Genomic DNA, 12,823 nt, shown 5'->3' with positions numbered 1-12,823 from the left:
TTCCTGAGAAGTGACAGGTGTTAACTTGTCTGCAGCGCGGTGCCATTTTATGTTTTGCTCGTCTCAAAGTGACAAACATTATAAAAATGCTAATGAAACGCTTGGGTATAGTGCTGGTGGCCTGATAAGTGAGTTTGCAGCAGGAGAGTCATTAGTCTAAATCCCCCTCAAGAAACTGCCGATGAAACCGTGAGCAGGGACTTCCCCCGGCCGCTGCTGCCAAAGTGCCCTCGAGCAAGGTATCCAACCTCAGCGACTAACTGTCACTGCGACTCAGCTGCTTAAGCCCCTGAGCTGCTGCTGAAGCCAGACGCTGAATTCAAAGTTTCTCGGTAAAAGCAGGGGGGGCTCTCCTGAGATGACGAGCACATCAGTGGAGAGAGTCAGGTTGCTTTTGGAGGCTGACCATAAGTGAGGAAATCATTGCGTGAAACAACTCTCTTTTATGCAAATCCCCATTTTTCATCCTTGAGAGAAGATCAAGCAAACAATAACGGCAGTGGAGAGCCTGTCTCGCTGCTAAAGATACGGATTGATGTGGATTCAGAGGCATTTGACACATTTTTGTGGGCCTAATTTTTTTTTTTTTTTTGCTTGCTTGCTGTTTCTGCTCCTTAATATCATTTTTGAGGCATGATGGCCTGACCATCTGGCACACTTTGCCCTTTTCCTTTTTGCCGGTGTCCCTCTGTCCTACAAATTTTTTAAAAATGATCAAAAAATTTGCAACACAAGTCATTTTTGTCCTCATTTTATTTTGTTTTGTTTTATTTTATTTTGCAGCATATCAAATAGGCTTTTTTTGCTCGCTGCTTCTGTTGTCATGATGGTGCACTTTACCCCTTTTTCCTTTTAATGGGGTTTTTACACAAATAAAAAAATAGACCAAAAAATGAAATACAACTCTTTTTTGTCTTCATTTACTTTATTTATTTGTTTATTTTGCCCCATATCAAATAACCTTTGTTTGCTTGCAGTTTCTGCTCCTTAACATTGTATTTGAGGTGTGGTGGCCCAACCGTCTGGTGCACTTTCCCCTTTTCCCTTCCGATGGTGTTCTTACCCTCTATTCCACAAGTTAAAAAAGCCGGATAGCCTGGCTTTGAGTGGGTAAACATTCCCGCTGGCACTTTATGTGAAAAAAGACTCTGTGGATGAAGAAAAAAAATAATTCCTTATCAGTGGAATTGATCTTGACCTCAATGCAGCAGATGAGCAGAAAGCAGTGCAGTCAGCCTGAATGCAAAGTTTGCGGCCTTATCTAGGAATAAGTGGCTTAGGGACTTTAGCCTCCTCCCCTGCCTTATCACCAAAAACACAAGTTCCAGTAGTATAAGCCACACAGTAGTAAACATGGTGGAAACTCCCGAATCGCCCGTGCAGAGGCAGAGTCCGCCACACAGACTATGCAAATATCGATGCAATCTGCTAATAAGATGTTAATGAGCTGGTCCAGTGCACGGCGGCATCGCACACACACGGCTCCTCCGTGCAGTAAATCCCGTCCCTGTCCCACAGTCTGCCTGGCAGGCCGTGAGAGCAGCAGCCGTCCAGACGTAGCTATTAGTCACAGGTACGACCACGGCCGCGTGCTCACGGCCTACCTCTCCCAAAACTCAGATCTCACTCTCAGAGACGGGCCGCCATTTCTGCTTCTGCATGGGGAAGAGCTGCCACTGCCAAACTGCATTTGTTTCAACTCCACCGTGTGTTCTCCAGCCCGCTCCAACATTAGTCAGGGATTTATACAACGACATTTACACAAAATCTTGCAAGGATGTTGAGTTTGAACCCAGCCCTTCCTGTTTGACAGGATATCTGTCTCCTGCAGACAACTGTTCACCAGATAATGTTAAGCTGGCCCACCCGGGAGAATGATGCATACTTCACCTTACTACAGCAATAGTAATAACAGCACTAATAACCACTGACTTCATGTAGGTTCATATGAGAGGCTTTAAATCAAACATTTTCCCCAGAACACTGACAGCACAGAGGAGCCATTCAGAACTGTTAGCAGAATTTGTCCCTACTCTGCTTCAGACTGAGGTTTTTGAGGGTTTAGTTACTGCTCCTATCACAATGATGTGCAACGTGTGCAACAACAGAATATTTATTTGACTTGAACTTATTGGAGTCATATTTTTGCTCTGGCCGGGGGACAACACCATTTCAGAATGGAGAGCTTCAACAACAAATTCAAGCTCAGAATAATAGTTGAACACTTCAAAATTAAATATTCAGTTATAAATGCCTTTATAAGTATAGATTAACATAATAAATTGGAATTTAATTTGCAATAAGAGAATATCTTAAAAAAAAAAAAAAAAAAAAAAAAAAAGGCAGATCAGTGAGCATTTACAAGGATATCACACTGGTTTACAGCCAAACAGCTTTTGTTATTGCTGTTTATGCATGCACGAGTCACCCAGTTAGGCAAATTCCAATTCAAATGAGAGAATTTGGGGTGTATAGCAGTTTAAAATTTACATTTATGCGTCTAAAACTTGCTTATGAATATCATCAACTAACAACGAATTGAAAAGACCACACTTTACAGTTAGAATAAAAATGAACATTGTTACTGCTCAAAGTAATATTGTGACCAGTAGAAAGTAAAATTAGATGTTTTTTTTTTTTTCATTTGAAGAGTTCAAATGTTACATTTTGTCAACATCAGTGCATCTAGAGCTAAACATATTGATAGAGTAATATTGTTATTTTGATGGGAGCTTCACTTGCTTCATTTGTAGTACAGTTTCATAACATTTATATAGCTGATTTTTTAAAAAAATATTATTATTCTATTTAATTCTATTTTTATACGGTTTACCTTCACTTTTGTTGGACATTATATCTTATTTTATTGTATATTTATCTTTGATATGATTTGATATGCTGTTGTGTCACTTTGAATTTTCTTTTCAGGGGATCAATAAAGCTGAATCTAAAAAGGTGAGGAAACTTTTTACCTTGTCATAAGTTACATCAGTGTATTAAAACATACTACTTATCAATAGGCCTACTATTTAATTCAGCCAAAAAAGGTGGGTGCATTCTAACTGGCAGATAAAATGTGGGGAAGTTGCTCCTAATGAGTTTGTAAATAACTGAGTAATTTGCAATCCGGACCTGTTCAAACATTTGCACTGTGTTATGACTCGAGCGATCTTTCAGAAACTGGATCAGCAACAACAACAACAACAACAACAACAACAACAACAACAACAACAACAACAACAACAACTCCAATTTCTTTTGTTTATCAGGGAAATTATGTTTGTACACACAGATAAGCTCTAGTGCCGCTCATTGACACGAGCAGTGTTACTGAGTGAGACAGGACAGGCTCCTCATGTGGAAAGATAGAAGACCAAGAGACAGCTCCCCCCTTGCTGCCTTCACGTGCTCCTGGCTGGCACGCAACCCGCACTTGCAAACTGTAAATAGGCTATGACTTCTTGCTGTATGCTACGACTTTTGCTGTCATGTTTTATAAAATAAAGTAGACAGTGGCAAAAGAAAAGTCTTATGGTGTCTGTTGTTTAATATTGGAAGTAAGCCGGCTCAGAGATTATGACAGGATGTGCATCAGCCACGCTGTGTGCTGTTTGTTATATAAATTCAACACCTTTAACATCAGCTGTTCACATAGGGGCATTCTATGATCCCTAAATGAAACATCTCGGCAGCTCTACTAATCATAAAAAAAACACTTTCCCAGATATTTTTAAGGATTTGTTGTGTCATCAATGAGTAACTTTAATAAATTCCTAATAAAATCCTACAGGAAGTGAAGGCAGCACAGAGCGGTGCCTTTCCTCTGCAGGGCGCACTCGTTTAAAAAAGCGGCGCCTGCACTGCACGTGACGGTCGGACAGCGGCAGTGGCTCACAGCTTGTGTTGGTAAGGCGGGGGAGGCTAACTAAACAAGCGGAAACCCCGCCCGGCAGGTGCACCTCCGGCGTTAATGCGAATGCGCCAAACGTCCAAGCAACTTGTTGAGAGGAAGTCAAGCGGAGTGTGGACTCATTCGCCACAAACTTGATTTGGGATGAGTTGAGTTGTCAGGGTTGTCAGCTTTGACAGTCGGCTACTCCACTGTGAAAGTATGACCAACACGTCGTACATGGTAAGTGTACGTTTCTACTTTAAACTGTTTAAAGCAAGGGCCTGATATTAATAAAACTGGATACTTTATTTTACTTTGACTCAACTTCAAATTCGCACGGAGAGGTGCCGGGGTTCCCGTGTGGAGAAAACATTTTGTCAAACTTAATTAGCCTGGCAGTGCCTTTTAACAGCAACGCTGTGTCCCAAAACATATTTTAAGCACTGAGGGTTTCTTTTTGGTTTGGTGTATATATACATAAACCCCCAGCCAGCACATTATTCCAATGAAATCCTACCTTAAAGCCTCAAAGGTCTTATCTCAGTTGGTTGACATGGTGTATTTTGGTAGAATGAAGTTGTATATGGGCTACGTTTGTGAAAAAATTTTAATTAATTGAATCATTAGTTTGGCGTTTTTTCCATATGACTCTACTTGGTTCCTTTGGGAAAACGTGTTTGGAGCTTCAACTCGAAGTGGCACAGAAAGTCACGTTTACTTGTCAAACTGTGAGCCACCGTCTCGGAGCGACGTGCGAAATTCTTCAGCGAATTAGCAAAAGTGCCCTCAAGTTTGTTCGTCAGCGGGTCATTTCTTAGAAGTAACACTGAGCTGTCGGAAACGTTCACTGTTAACAAGTGACGGAGTTCAATGAATTAATGAATGAGTGACGCTAACACACCTCAGTAGGTGTGTGCGGTGCGAACGTCTCGCCAAGCCCTATTAAAAAATGTGCCCATTTCCTGTGGCGTGAGCACGGAGGGTTGCCTACAGTATCAGAGCTTTGAATGAACTTTTAGCTGTTAAGGTACACAGGCCACCCACCAGTGAGCCTTTAGTTAACCTTCACAAGCCTCCTCCACCTTCAAAAGTTATAATTTTGTTGAAGTAAAGTGCTGCTTGGTGGATTATATCCATGCCGATTTGAGGAAGCACTGCCAGGGACTCAGAAGAGGTCTTGAGTCAAACTGCTTCAAGTATGTATCCATGCCGATAAGCGTGGTCACATTAAATAACTACGTTTCTGAACGGCGTTTTGTATGGCGTTCTGTACATGCCAGATACAAGGGCTTACACTGACCCACACAACCGATGGAATAATGGGTGACTGGAGGTCAAGCAAAATAAAATTATCTTTTGTACTCAAGGCCATTTTAATTTAAGCTGAAGGTTGAGACCAAGGGAGGGAAAAAAGCCTGTATTTGTAATAGCTTTCACCCAGTAACAGGGAGTGAAGTGTGTGTGGGTGTGCATTGCCAGGGAGTGGCTGAAGCATGTGGGGTGAGCCTCTGGTAATGTAGGACAGGTAGAATGAGGTTAAGAAACATTTGGGCGTGTCAAAAGTCTTGTGACTTTAACCCCTGATGCCTTATTTGGTTATTATGATGAATCACTGAGCCTGTACAGGACTTGACGTTTACAGTCACCTGAGCATTATGCCAATGTGATAGGTGTAATGTTCAGACAGCATTATTAAACATTTATTAATTTCTTTTTAGGTAGGATGGTACACTCATGTTGATGCCGACTTTTGATTGATTGATGAATGAAGGAAATCCCCCGCAATTCCCATGTCCTAGCAGGCCATATTTTATGCAACTACCCACAGCATTGCATCATAACCACTGGCAACTTGTTAAAAATAAGGAAGCTCATGCAGAGAAAATCATTCCACCTACAAGTAGTCATCCTTTCATCTTTGCCTACCTAGTTAGCCATTAAGGTATTCCCCTGTAAACAAGTCATTTCCTGTGAGGCAATCACTTCACCTCCATCATAAACAGACAACACTCAGCTTGGACTGATTTCCTTAGTAGCTTCAAGGGGTATCAAATATAAACGATATAAACACAGAGGGGGGAAAAAAAACAGGAAAGTGAGATGAAAGGTGTTGCATACCACATTTTTAATCATCAGTATACTGTCAAATTAACTGTGATACCATGTATGCCAAATTCATTGCTGTAAACAAATCAAACAATGGTCAAGGTGATAACTAGTGGGTCTCATGCCAATGGTATTTTTATTGGCATGTGTTTCTCAAAATGAAGTCCACATTTGCCACAAACGCCATTGCATTCCATCCCACTCTTCCTCCCTGGCATTCTTAGCTTTGCCGAAGAGGACAGAGAAAGAACGTAGGCATGCACACATCCTGTGGGTGCTGGACTGAGGCAGAAATAAAGTCCTGAGAATGAGTCCACACAGCAAGTACACAGTCTGCTTACACCCTTTTTATTATGAGAGCAAGAGGATTTTTGCCAGGTTACATGTTATAGCCTTTTATTGGTCATGTGTTGATCACACCCGATTCACCAAGGCAACAGCCTCAAGGCACAGAGACAGATGATTAGCCAATCATCAGATGCATCAGATGCAGGCCATCCCAACAATACACATCAATAGAAATACAAATGAGCGTGGCACATGACAAAAATAATGATATAAAATTTACATGTACTTATTTATTTACTTGAAAATTTGACTTGCCAGTAGCCATTGTGCATTTACTTTTGAGACACGTGTAGCAGACAAAACACTGCTTTGTGCGCAGCAGCCACACATCTCATTTCCATCTGGTAGCCTATGGGGTCAAGGAAAGTGGTTTTTTCTTAGGGCTCCAAGTCAGATATCATGACTGTTTGTTTAATACTGGGTGGATTAGGGCTGGAGTATATGATAAAATAATCATATTGCTGTTAATTTTACATTTATATATGTAATATGATTCACGATCTTAGTAGGAATGATAATTTTTGCATTAAGATTTTGACGTACAGCTGAAAAGACGTAACATGATCATGAATCTGTACCCAACAAACATGTTTTCTTACATGTGGAAAATACAGTTTGTAGGACAGGGCATCTCTGTAGCACCATAACACTTCATTTACAACCTTGTTTTGATAATATTTTTGATTGTTCAGCCCAAGGGAGATTTTTGGGTTTTTTTTTTTTTTTGAGAAAATCCCCTGCAATATTTTTTCAGTTGATCATTTTTCCCATTTAAGAATACCGATTGGTGTTGTCTTTTATACCGTTAGAAAGCCTGATTAGTCCCCTTTTCAATGAGAAATAAGTTGTAAGTATTGTCAATCGATTGGTATGACCAACATGGCTAAACATGTCCCCTCCCCCTGTTTTTGAGGGGAGCAAAATCCCATTCAGTGTCCTTTCAGTCAATCAAAATTCCCTTCTTCTAACCCTAACCCTTCGTTGGTCACACAATTACCGGTGTCACTCATTCCAGAAATGCAGGATCCTTACAAGTTGTATCTCATTGGAAAGAGGACAAATCAGGCTTTACAACGGTATAAGATACAACACTATTGGTTATAAATAAAGGGGAGAAATTATAGACTGAAAAAGCAGTGCAGAACTTTTTGTGCCTAGTATATATACATAGCTGTGGGAAACTCACAAAACAAAGGAGGCACTGATGAATTTGAACTCAAGTTTTCCCAAGAATGAATACTGCAAAAGAAGAAGAATACATTTGAGTCTTTTTTATTTTTATTTTATTTTTTATGAAAAAGAAGCTTCCTAACAACTTTTATCAAAATCACCTTATAGCCCCACTCCCCGAATCTGTTCCTTTTAAAAATTTTCAGCAGATTCTATGAAACTGTCTCAGAGGAACAGGATGAAAACTATGAAAGTGTGTAAGTGAAGGTAAACATATTGGCAGTGATATTTTGTCCCCATTAGGCTTTCACTTCTTCCTGTTTTGTGTTTTGAAGTAATTTCCTGTTGTGTTGTAAAGCAACCCAACAGATTTCTCACCAAAATCACCCTCAAGGTAACATGCAGTAATCCAGCGGAAGTCTTGTCTGGTCACAGAAATCATACCACATGTCTCAAAATGAATAAAACAACAGTTTCTTGATTTTTTTTTTTTTTTTTTTTTTTTTTTAACTCTACATGTAGCAACTAAAAAAGTAGCAAACATATCCACAAAGCTCTTCTGAAGTGAAGCCAAATGAACAAACAATGTAAATACAGTATTTCATTTTAAATGTTTGCGGATTTCTCTCACCTAAAGGTTGTCTCCATACTGATGTGGCTCCTCAAAGCCACCGTGGCTCTCCAGCAGTCTGGCCTTGAGTTGGGCGGCAGAGGGGGAAACAGGACACAGCGGGACGTCTCCTGCACAGACAACATGGAGTACTTGCACATCAACATCTGCTGTTTAAAATGTCCAGCTGGTGAGCCACATGGAGCCTCACTTGATGCAGTCCACTGAGACTGAAGCTTTGTCACAAGCTCAAATCCAGAAATCAATCATAAGAGCTATGCGGCAAGTTGAGCCTGATAATGATGGGTTATTATTCAGCTAAAGTGACAGGCTCAGTTGAGTTTGTGTCAGGGTTTTTTGGGGGTTAATGTGTTTTGGAGAGTGCCCTATAAATGTGTGTGTGTGTGTTTTAACAGGTACATATGTGAAATCACCTTGCACAAAAGCAGGGCAAAGTGGGAAGTGCGAGGAATGTGACTACGAGATGTACACGGAGCACGACAACGGGCTGCATCAGTGTTTGAGGTGCACCAAGTGTCGCTTCGGTAATTCTGCTTGATGGCTTTACACTATTGATTGGAATGACTGGAAGAAAAATCAATATTCAACCTTTTTAAAGCGCTCCAAGCATAAACTCAGACTTAACAAGGTCCTTTTCATGTTGCCGTTTCAGATCAGGAAATTGTAAGGCCGTGTTTGTCAACTCAAAACACTGAATGCCAGTGTAGATCGGGATGGTTCTGTGCCCCTGACCAAGCGTGCGAGGTGTGCAAGAAGTGTTCAAGGTGAGCCGACACAAACAAAACAGAGAACATCCCTGATATTTGGCTCATTCAGAACAAATAAAGGGAGACGAGTCCTTCATTTCATTTCTTGACTGAACGCTGTTCCTAAGACATCATTCATTTGAATTATTTTGTGCTTTCCATGTGTCTTTTCACCGCACTTCTAAAACAGATGTGAAGAAGATGAGGTGAAAGTGAGGAACTGCACCGCTGTCTCCGACACACAATGCAAGAAAGGCCGGTCCGGCTCTGGCTTTGCATCTGCCTCAGGTACAGTCCTCACTGGAAGCTGATATGCTACCTGCATATTTCTAAAAACATTATAGACATGGCAATCATTAAAATGGCAATCATTAAAATCTCATCACGTTTACTTGTAGTGAAAAGCAGAAAGAAAAGTCAGAAAACATAACCAACCAAACATGACCACATTTTTCCACACATTTGATATCACCATCACTGTCATTTCACTTATTTGCTGGTGTGCAGAATAATCCTCAGCCCAGTCACAATCATCATGCATCATGTTGAGATCTGGCCAAAATAAATCCTGTCAATACATTAAATTTGAATTTTTACCCAGACTTCCTGCGCGATCCGGTGCCTCCTGAAGGCCTGTAGGGGAACTCAAGCAGCTGGAAATTGATCCAAGTTATGACCTTATTATTGCCATCATGTGGTGCTAATAGTTGCTAATTATGTTTCATTTCAATCAACAGTTGCTGCCGTGATTGTGCCAGTTGTGATATCTGCGGTAATTTTTGGAATAATAGTTGCTTTTGTGTGCCGGCGGAGATGTCGCAGACCAACAGGTAATTGTAGTTTATATATCAGCCCAGATGATAAGCAGGAATTTTATGTTTCAAATAGGATCAATACAAATCTGTGCAAATATTTAAAATGAATTTATTAATTTGCAGTAAATAGTAAAATGCAGAATAAGACACAACAGCAATAGTATTTTTATCCCTGACGGGCAATATGTGGAGTATCATGGAATTTGTTTTTTTGCTGAAGTTAGAAGGAACTCTTTAAGTTTCTGAAAGCCACTTTTCTATAGCAGCGAATCATGGAGCTCCTCAGCCTGAGGCTCAAATTTGAGAAATTGATTCTTTTCATGGGAGTTGATCTTTAAATGAAATTACAAATCATATTCTGCACCCACAAGAGACAGGGATGTGAACCATTCGGGTCCGGATGCATTATTTAAGAAATGTTGCTCTGTTGGAACCATATAGAAACTTAAGGTGACATCAAAGTGCAAAACACTTATCTTGTGCCAAGACTGATTCTTGTGTTAAATGTAAAAGCAAGAGAAATGTAATAACAGAGGAGCTGAAGTACTGGGTTTTTTTGGGGTTTTTTTTTTTTTTGGTGTTTTGTTAACTCCTTAATGTGCTTTCATCCATTCCAGACATATTTTTCTTTCCAGACCCTGAAAGCAATCCACCTAACAGACTGAAGGAAGTGCTGGTGAGTCACACAGTGTTTTCAGGTGCACTTCCACATTTTAGGCATTCAGCTGACACTCTTATTCAGATTGATTTAAAATAAGTGCAGCAGTAGAGTAAGCCTAGATTTCTGAATAGCCAACATTAAATCTCTCCACGAATTTTATTATGCAAGACGACAAATATGACAACCACTGCCGAATACAGACCAGGAAAAAAATGTGTTTTAAGATTATTCCCATTCTAAACGGATGTGATCGGCTGCTGTTAAAGCATGTCGTCATCCTCTCTAGGACTGTAGGGACAGCCGGTCCTCAGAGGAAAGGCAGAACAGAGAGAACCGAAGGGTGAGCCGCTCGCATCTGATCCAGTGCCGGCCAGTGATGAGAGCCAAATCCTCAGCCAGTACAGAGGATGAGTGCGCAGAGCTATGGGACAGCCCGGACAGCTCTGCCAGTAACTCCCAGTGCAGTCTAGCTGACCTTGTGCCTCCCCTCCCCACATGCTCTCCCCACTGCAGCCCTGTAGTCCCCAGGCAGCACAGCGTGAGGGTGAGAGCAGCAGCTCATCTGCTCCCTTCTTCCTACCTGCTTTACTCTCTGCTTCTTCCCATTCAGAGGCTTGGCTCTCTTTTCCCTCCGCTTACACTGGTCGGACTGTCCAAACACTCAAGCTCCTCTCCTCCATTTTCCCACTTTAGTGTTTCTCATAAGACAGTGCATGTGCCATGTCTGAAAATTTTCATTACTTTACCAGCCATGCATGGGGCTGTTAACAAGATGATGGCAATGTACTACTTTTAACTGTGATTAGACCAATCAATTGTTTGATTACATATTTATTGTCAGATTGACCACCATCATTGTCTCTCCTATTGATTGATGATTAGCTCTTCATCTTATAATTGCTGCATGGCTCAGCCTTTTTTTATGTCCTGCTGAATTACGGAGAAATGTATGGAAAATGATGCACAAAACATGTAGATATTTTCTGTTTGATCTAATGTTGCAGCCAGAAAACAGTGGCATTTTGCATTCAATATTACACTCAATGTAAGGGAGAAGTAGCTTCATAAAAGCATTGCGACCAGCAGATATAAAGCATATGTGAAATGTGAAAATCAGAGTTCAAGGGCTTAAACATGACATTTCCAATTACTACTTTTCTCAGTCAAACCCAGAAAATAGTTCAACATCCGAGTCGTTTCTGATGTCAGAGACAAATATGCCCGTCGAACCATTTTCATTTTAGTATAGTGGAACAGCTGCCTGATCAGCAGGGAGTACATGGCTTTTGGACATGCCAAGTAATTAAATAAGAGATATGAGTTGCATTCAGCAGAGGTTACAATTCAGGACTCATGAAGAATTTCAATCGACTGCAAGAGCCCAGCAGTCGGATTTGTTTGGATGTTGCTAAAGTTTACATTTCTCTTCCTTTCTCTCTCTCTCTCTTTTTTTTTTTTTTTTAAGGAAAATGAGCCATTTCCAAATCTTGTTCCTGTGAATGGTACAGTACTGTTTTCTCTTCATTCCCTCTCTGTTCTGAAAAGTTACAGTATATGTTACTCATTGTATAGCTGCAGTGTAACACTGCTCTCTTACTGCCTTTTTAGTGCTACAAAGTCAGTGTTTTGGTTTGGTCTCTATAGATTCAGCTTAATATCTATGTTTACATGGCTACTATCCTGACAGTTAACAGAACTACAAAACTGAAGTTCAGATTTGGTCACAGACCCCTTCAAAGAAAAAAAAGCCTTGCCTTGTACAGCTTCAATGTTAGAAATGAACTCTGTTACTTTGGTGAAGGCTCCATGCCTGAGTTTGGTAGGGATGCCTAAATGAATGTGTCTCTCTGTGCTCAGGTGAGGAGTCTCTAAGAAATTGCTTTGAATATTTCGAGGAGATGGACTTCGACTACCACAAGAGGTTCTTCAGACAACTTGGAATTAAAGACAATGTGATCAAAAGCAAAGACCACCTTCAGCATGAAGACCGCATCCATGAGCTGCTCAACAGTTGGATAGAAAAAGTGGGCAAGGAAGCCAGCTTAAATGACCTGCTGAAAGTACTACTTACTTTGAATCAAAGGTTAACAGCCGAGAACATCATGGTCAACGCCACTAGCAATGGTCATTATGTCTTTGAGAAGGAATGAATGCAGAATTGCTTTCGGAAAAGAGAGGGCATGAGTAATGTGGGTGTATGAATCACGCTTACGGTCTCAGGTAGTGGCGTTGGGAAGCCTCTGAATCATTCCCTAAAATGTAGGGAGGAGGCAGCTCGCAGGGCTTCCAGCCAGAGACCCCTTTGATGTGAATAGTGAATCTGTTCTGCTGGCTGGAAAAACAGGTCTCATGCACCGGAGGAAGGTGTGTATTACTGTGACCTTATGACTGTTGCAGTAAGGGCATGTAATGGTACTGTACAGCTCCGATCTGGAAACGCACTGAGTCTTGTCG

General features: G+C 40.9%; 1 protein-coding gene across 3 annotated transcripts; it reads left to right on the top strand.

Moving 5' to 3' along the window:
• The first annotated feature begins 4,005 nt into the window (after positions 1-4,005).
• On the top strand, positions 4,006-12,622 carry hdr (hematopoietic death receptor). Of its 3 annotated transcripts, none has more exons than XM_030059222.1 (10): positions 4,006-4,132; positions 8,154-8,316; positions 8,543-8,671; positions 8,800-8,911; positions 9,084-9,181; positions 9,631-9,723; positions 10,344-10,384; positions 10,656-10,913; positions 11,835-11,871; positions 12,227-12,622. In XM_030059222.1, exons 1-10 carry the CDS (start codon positions 4,112-4,114, stop codon positions 12,517-12,519), a joined length of 1,245 nt encoding a protein of 414 aa, XP_029915082.1. In that variant the 5' UTR covers positions 4,006-4,111; the 3' UTR covers positions 12,520-12,622. The 3 variants fall into 3 exon arrangements, with proteins under 3 accessions (XP_029915082.1, XP_029915081.1, XP_029915083.1); XM_030059221.1 differs by having other exon boundaries at positions 10,326-10,384; XM_030059223.1 differs by lacking the exon at positions 10,656-10,913 and having other exon boundaries at positions 10,326-10,384.
• Positions 12,623-12,823: the final 201 nt, after the last annotated feature.

Source organism: Myripristis murdjan, chromosome 9 (genome assembly GCF_902150065.1).
Source record: "Myripristis murdjan chromosome 9, fMyrMur1.1, whole genome shotgun sequence".
Taxonomy (NCBI): Eukaryota; Metazoa; Chordata; class Actinopteri; order Holocentriformes; family Holocentridae; genus Myripristis; species Myripristis murdjan.
This window is presented reverse-complemented; position numbering and strand designations above follow the sequence as displayed.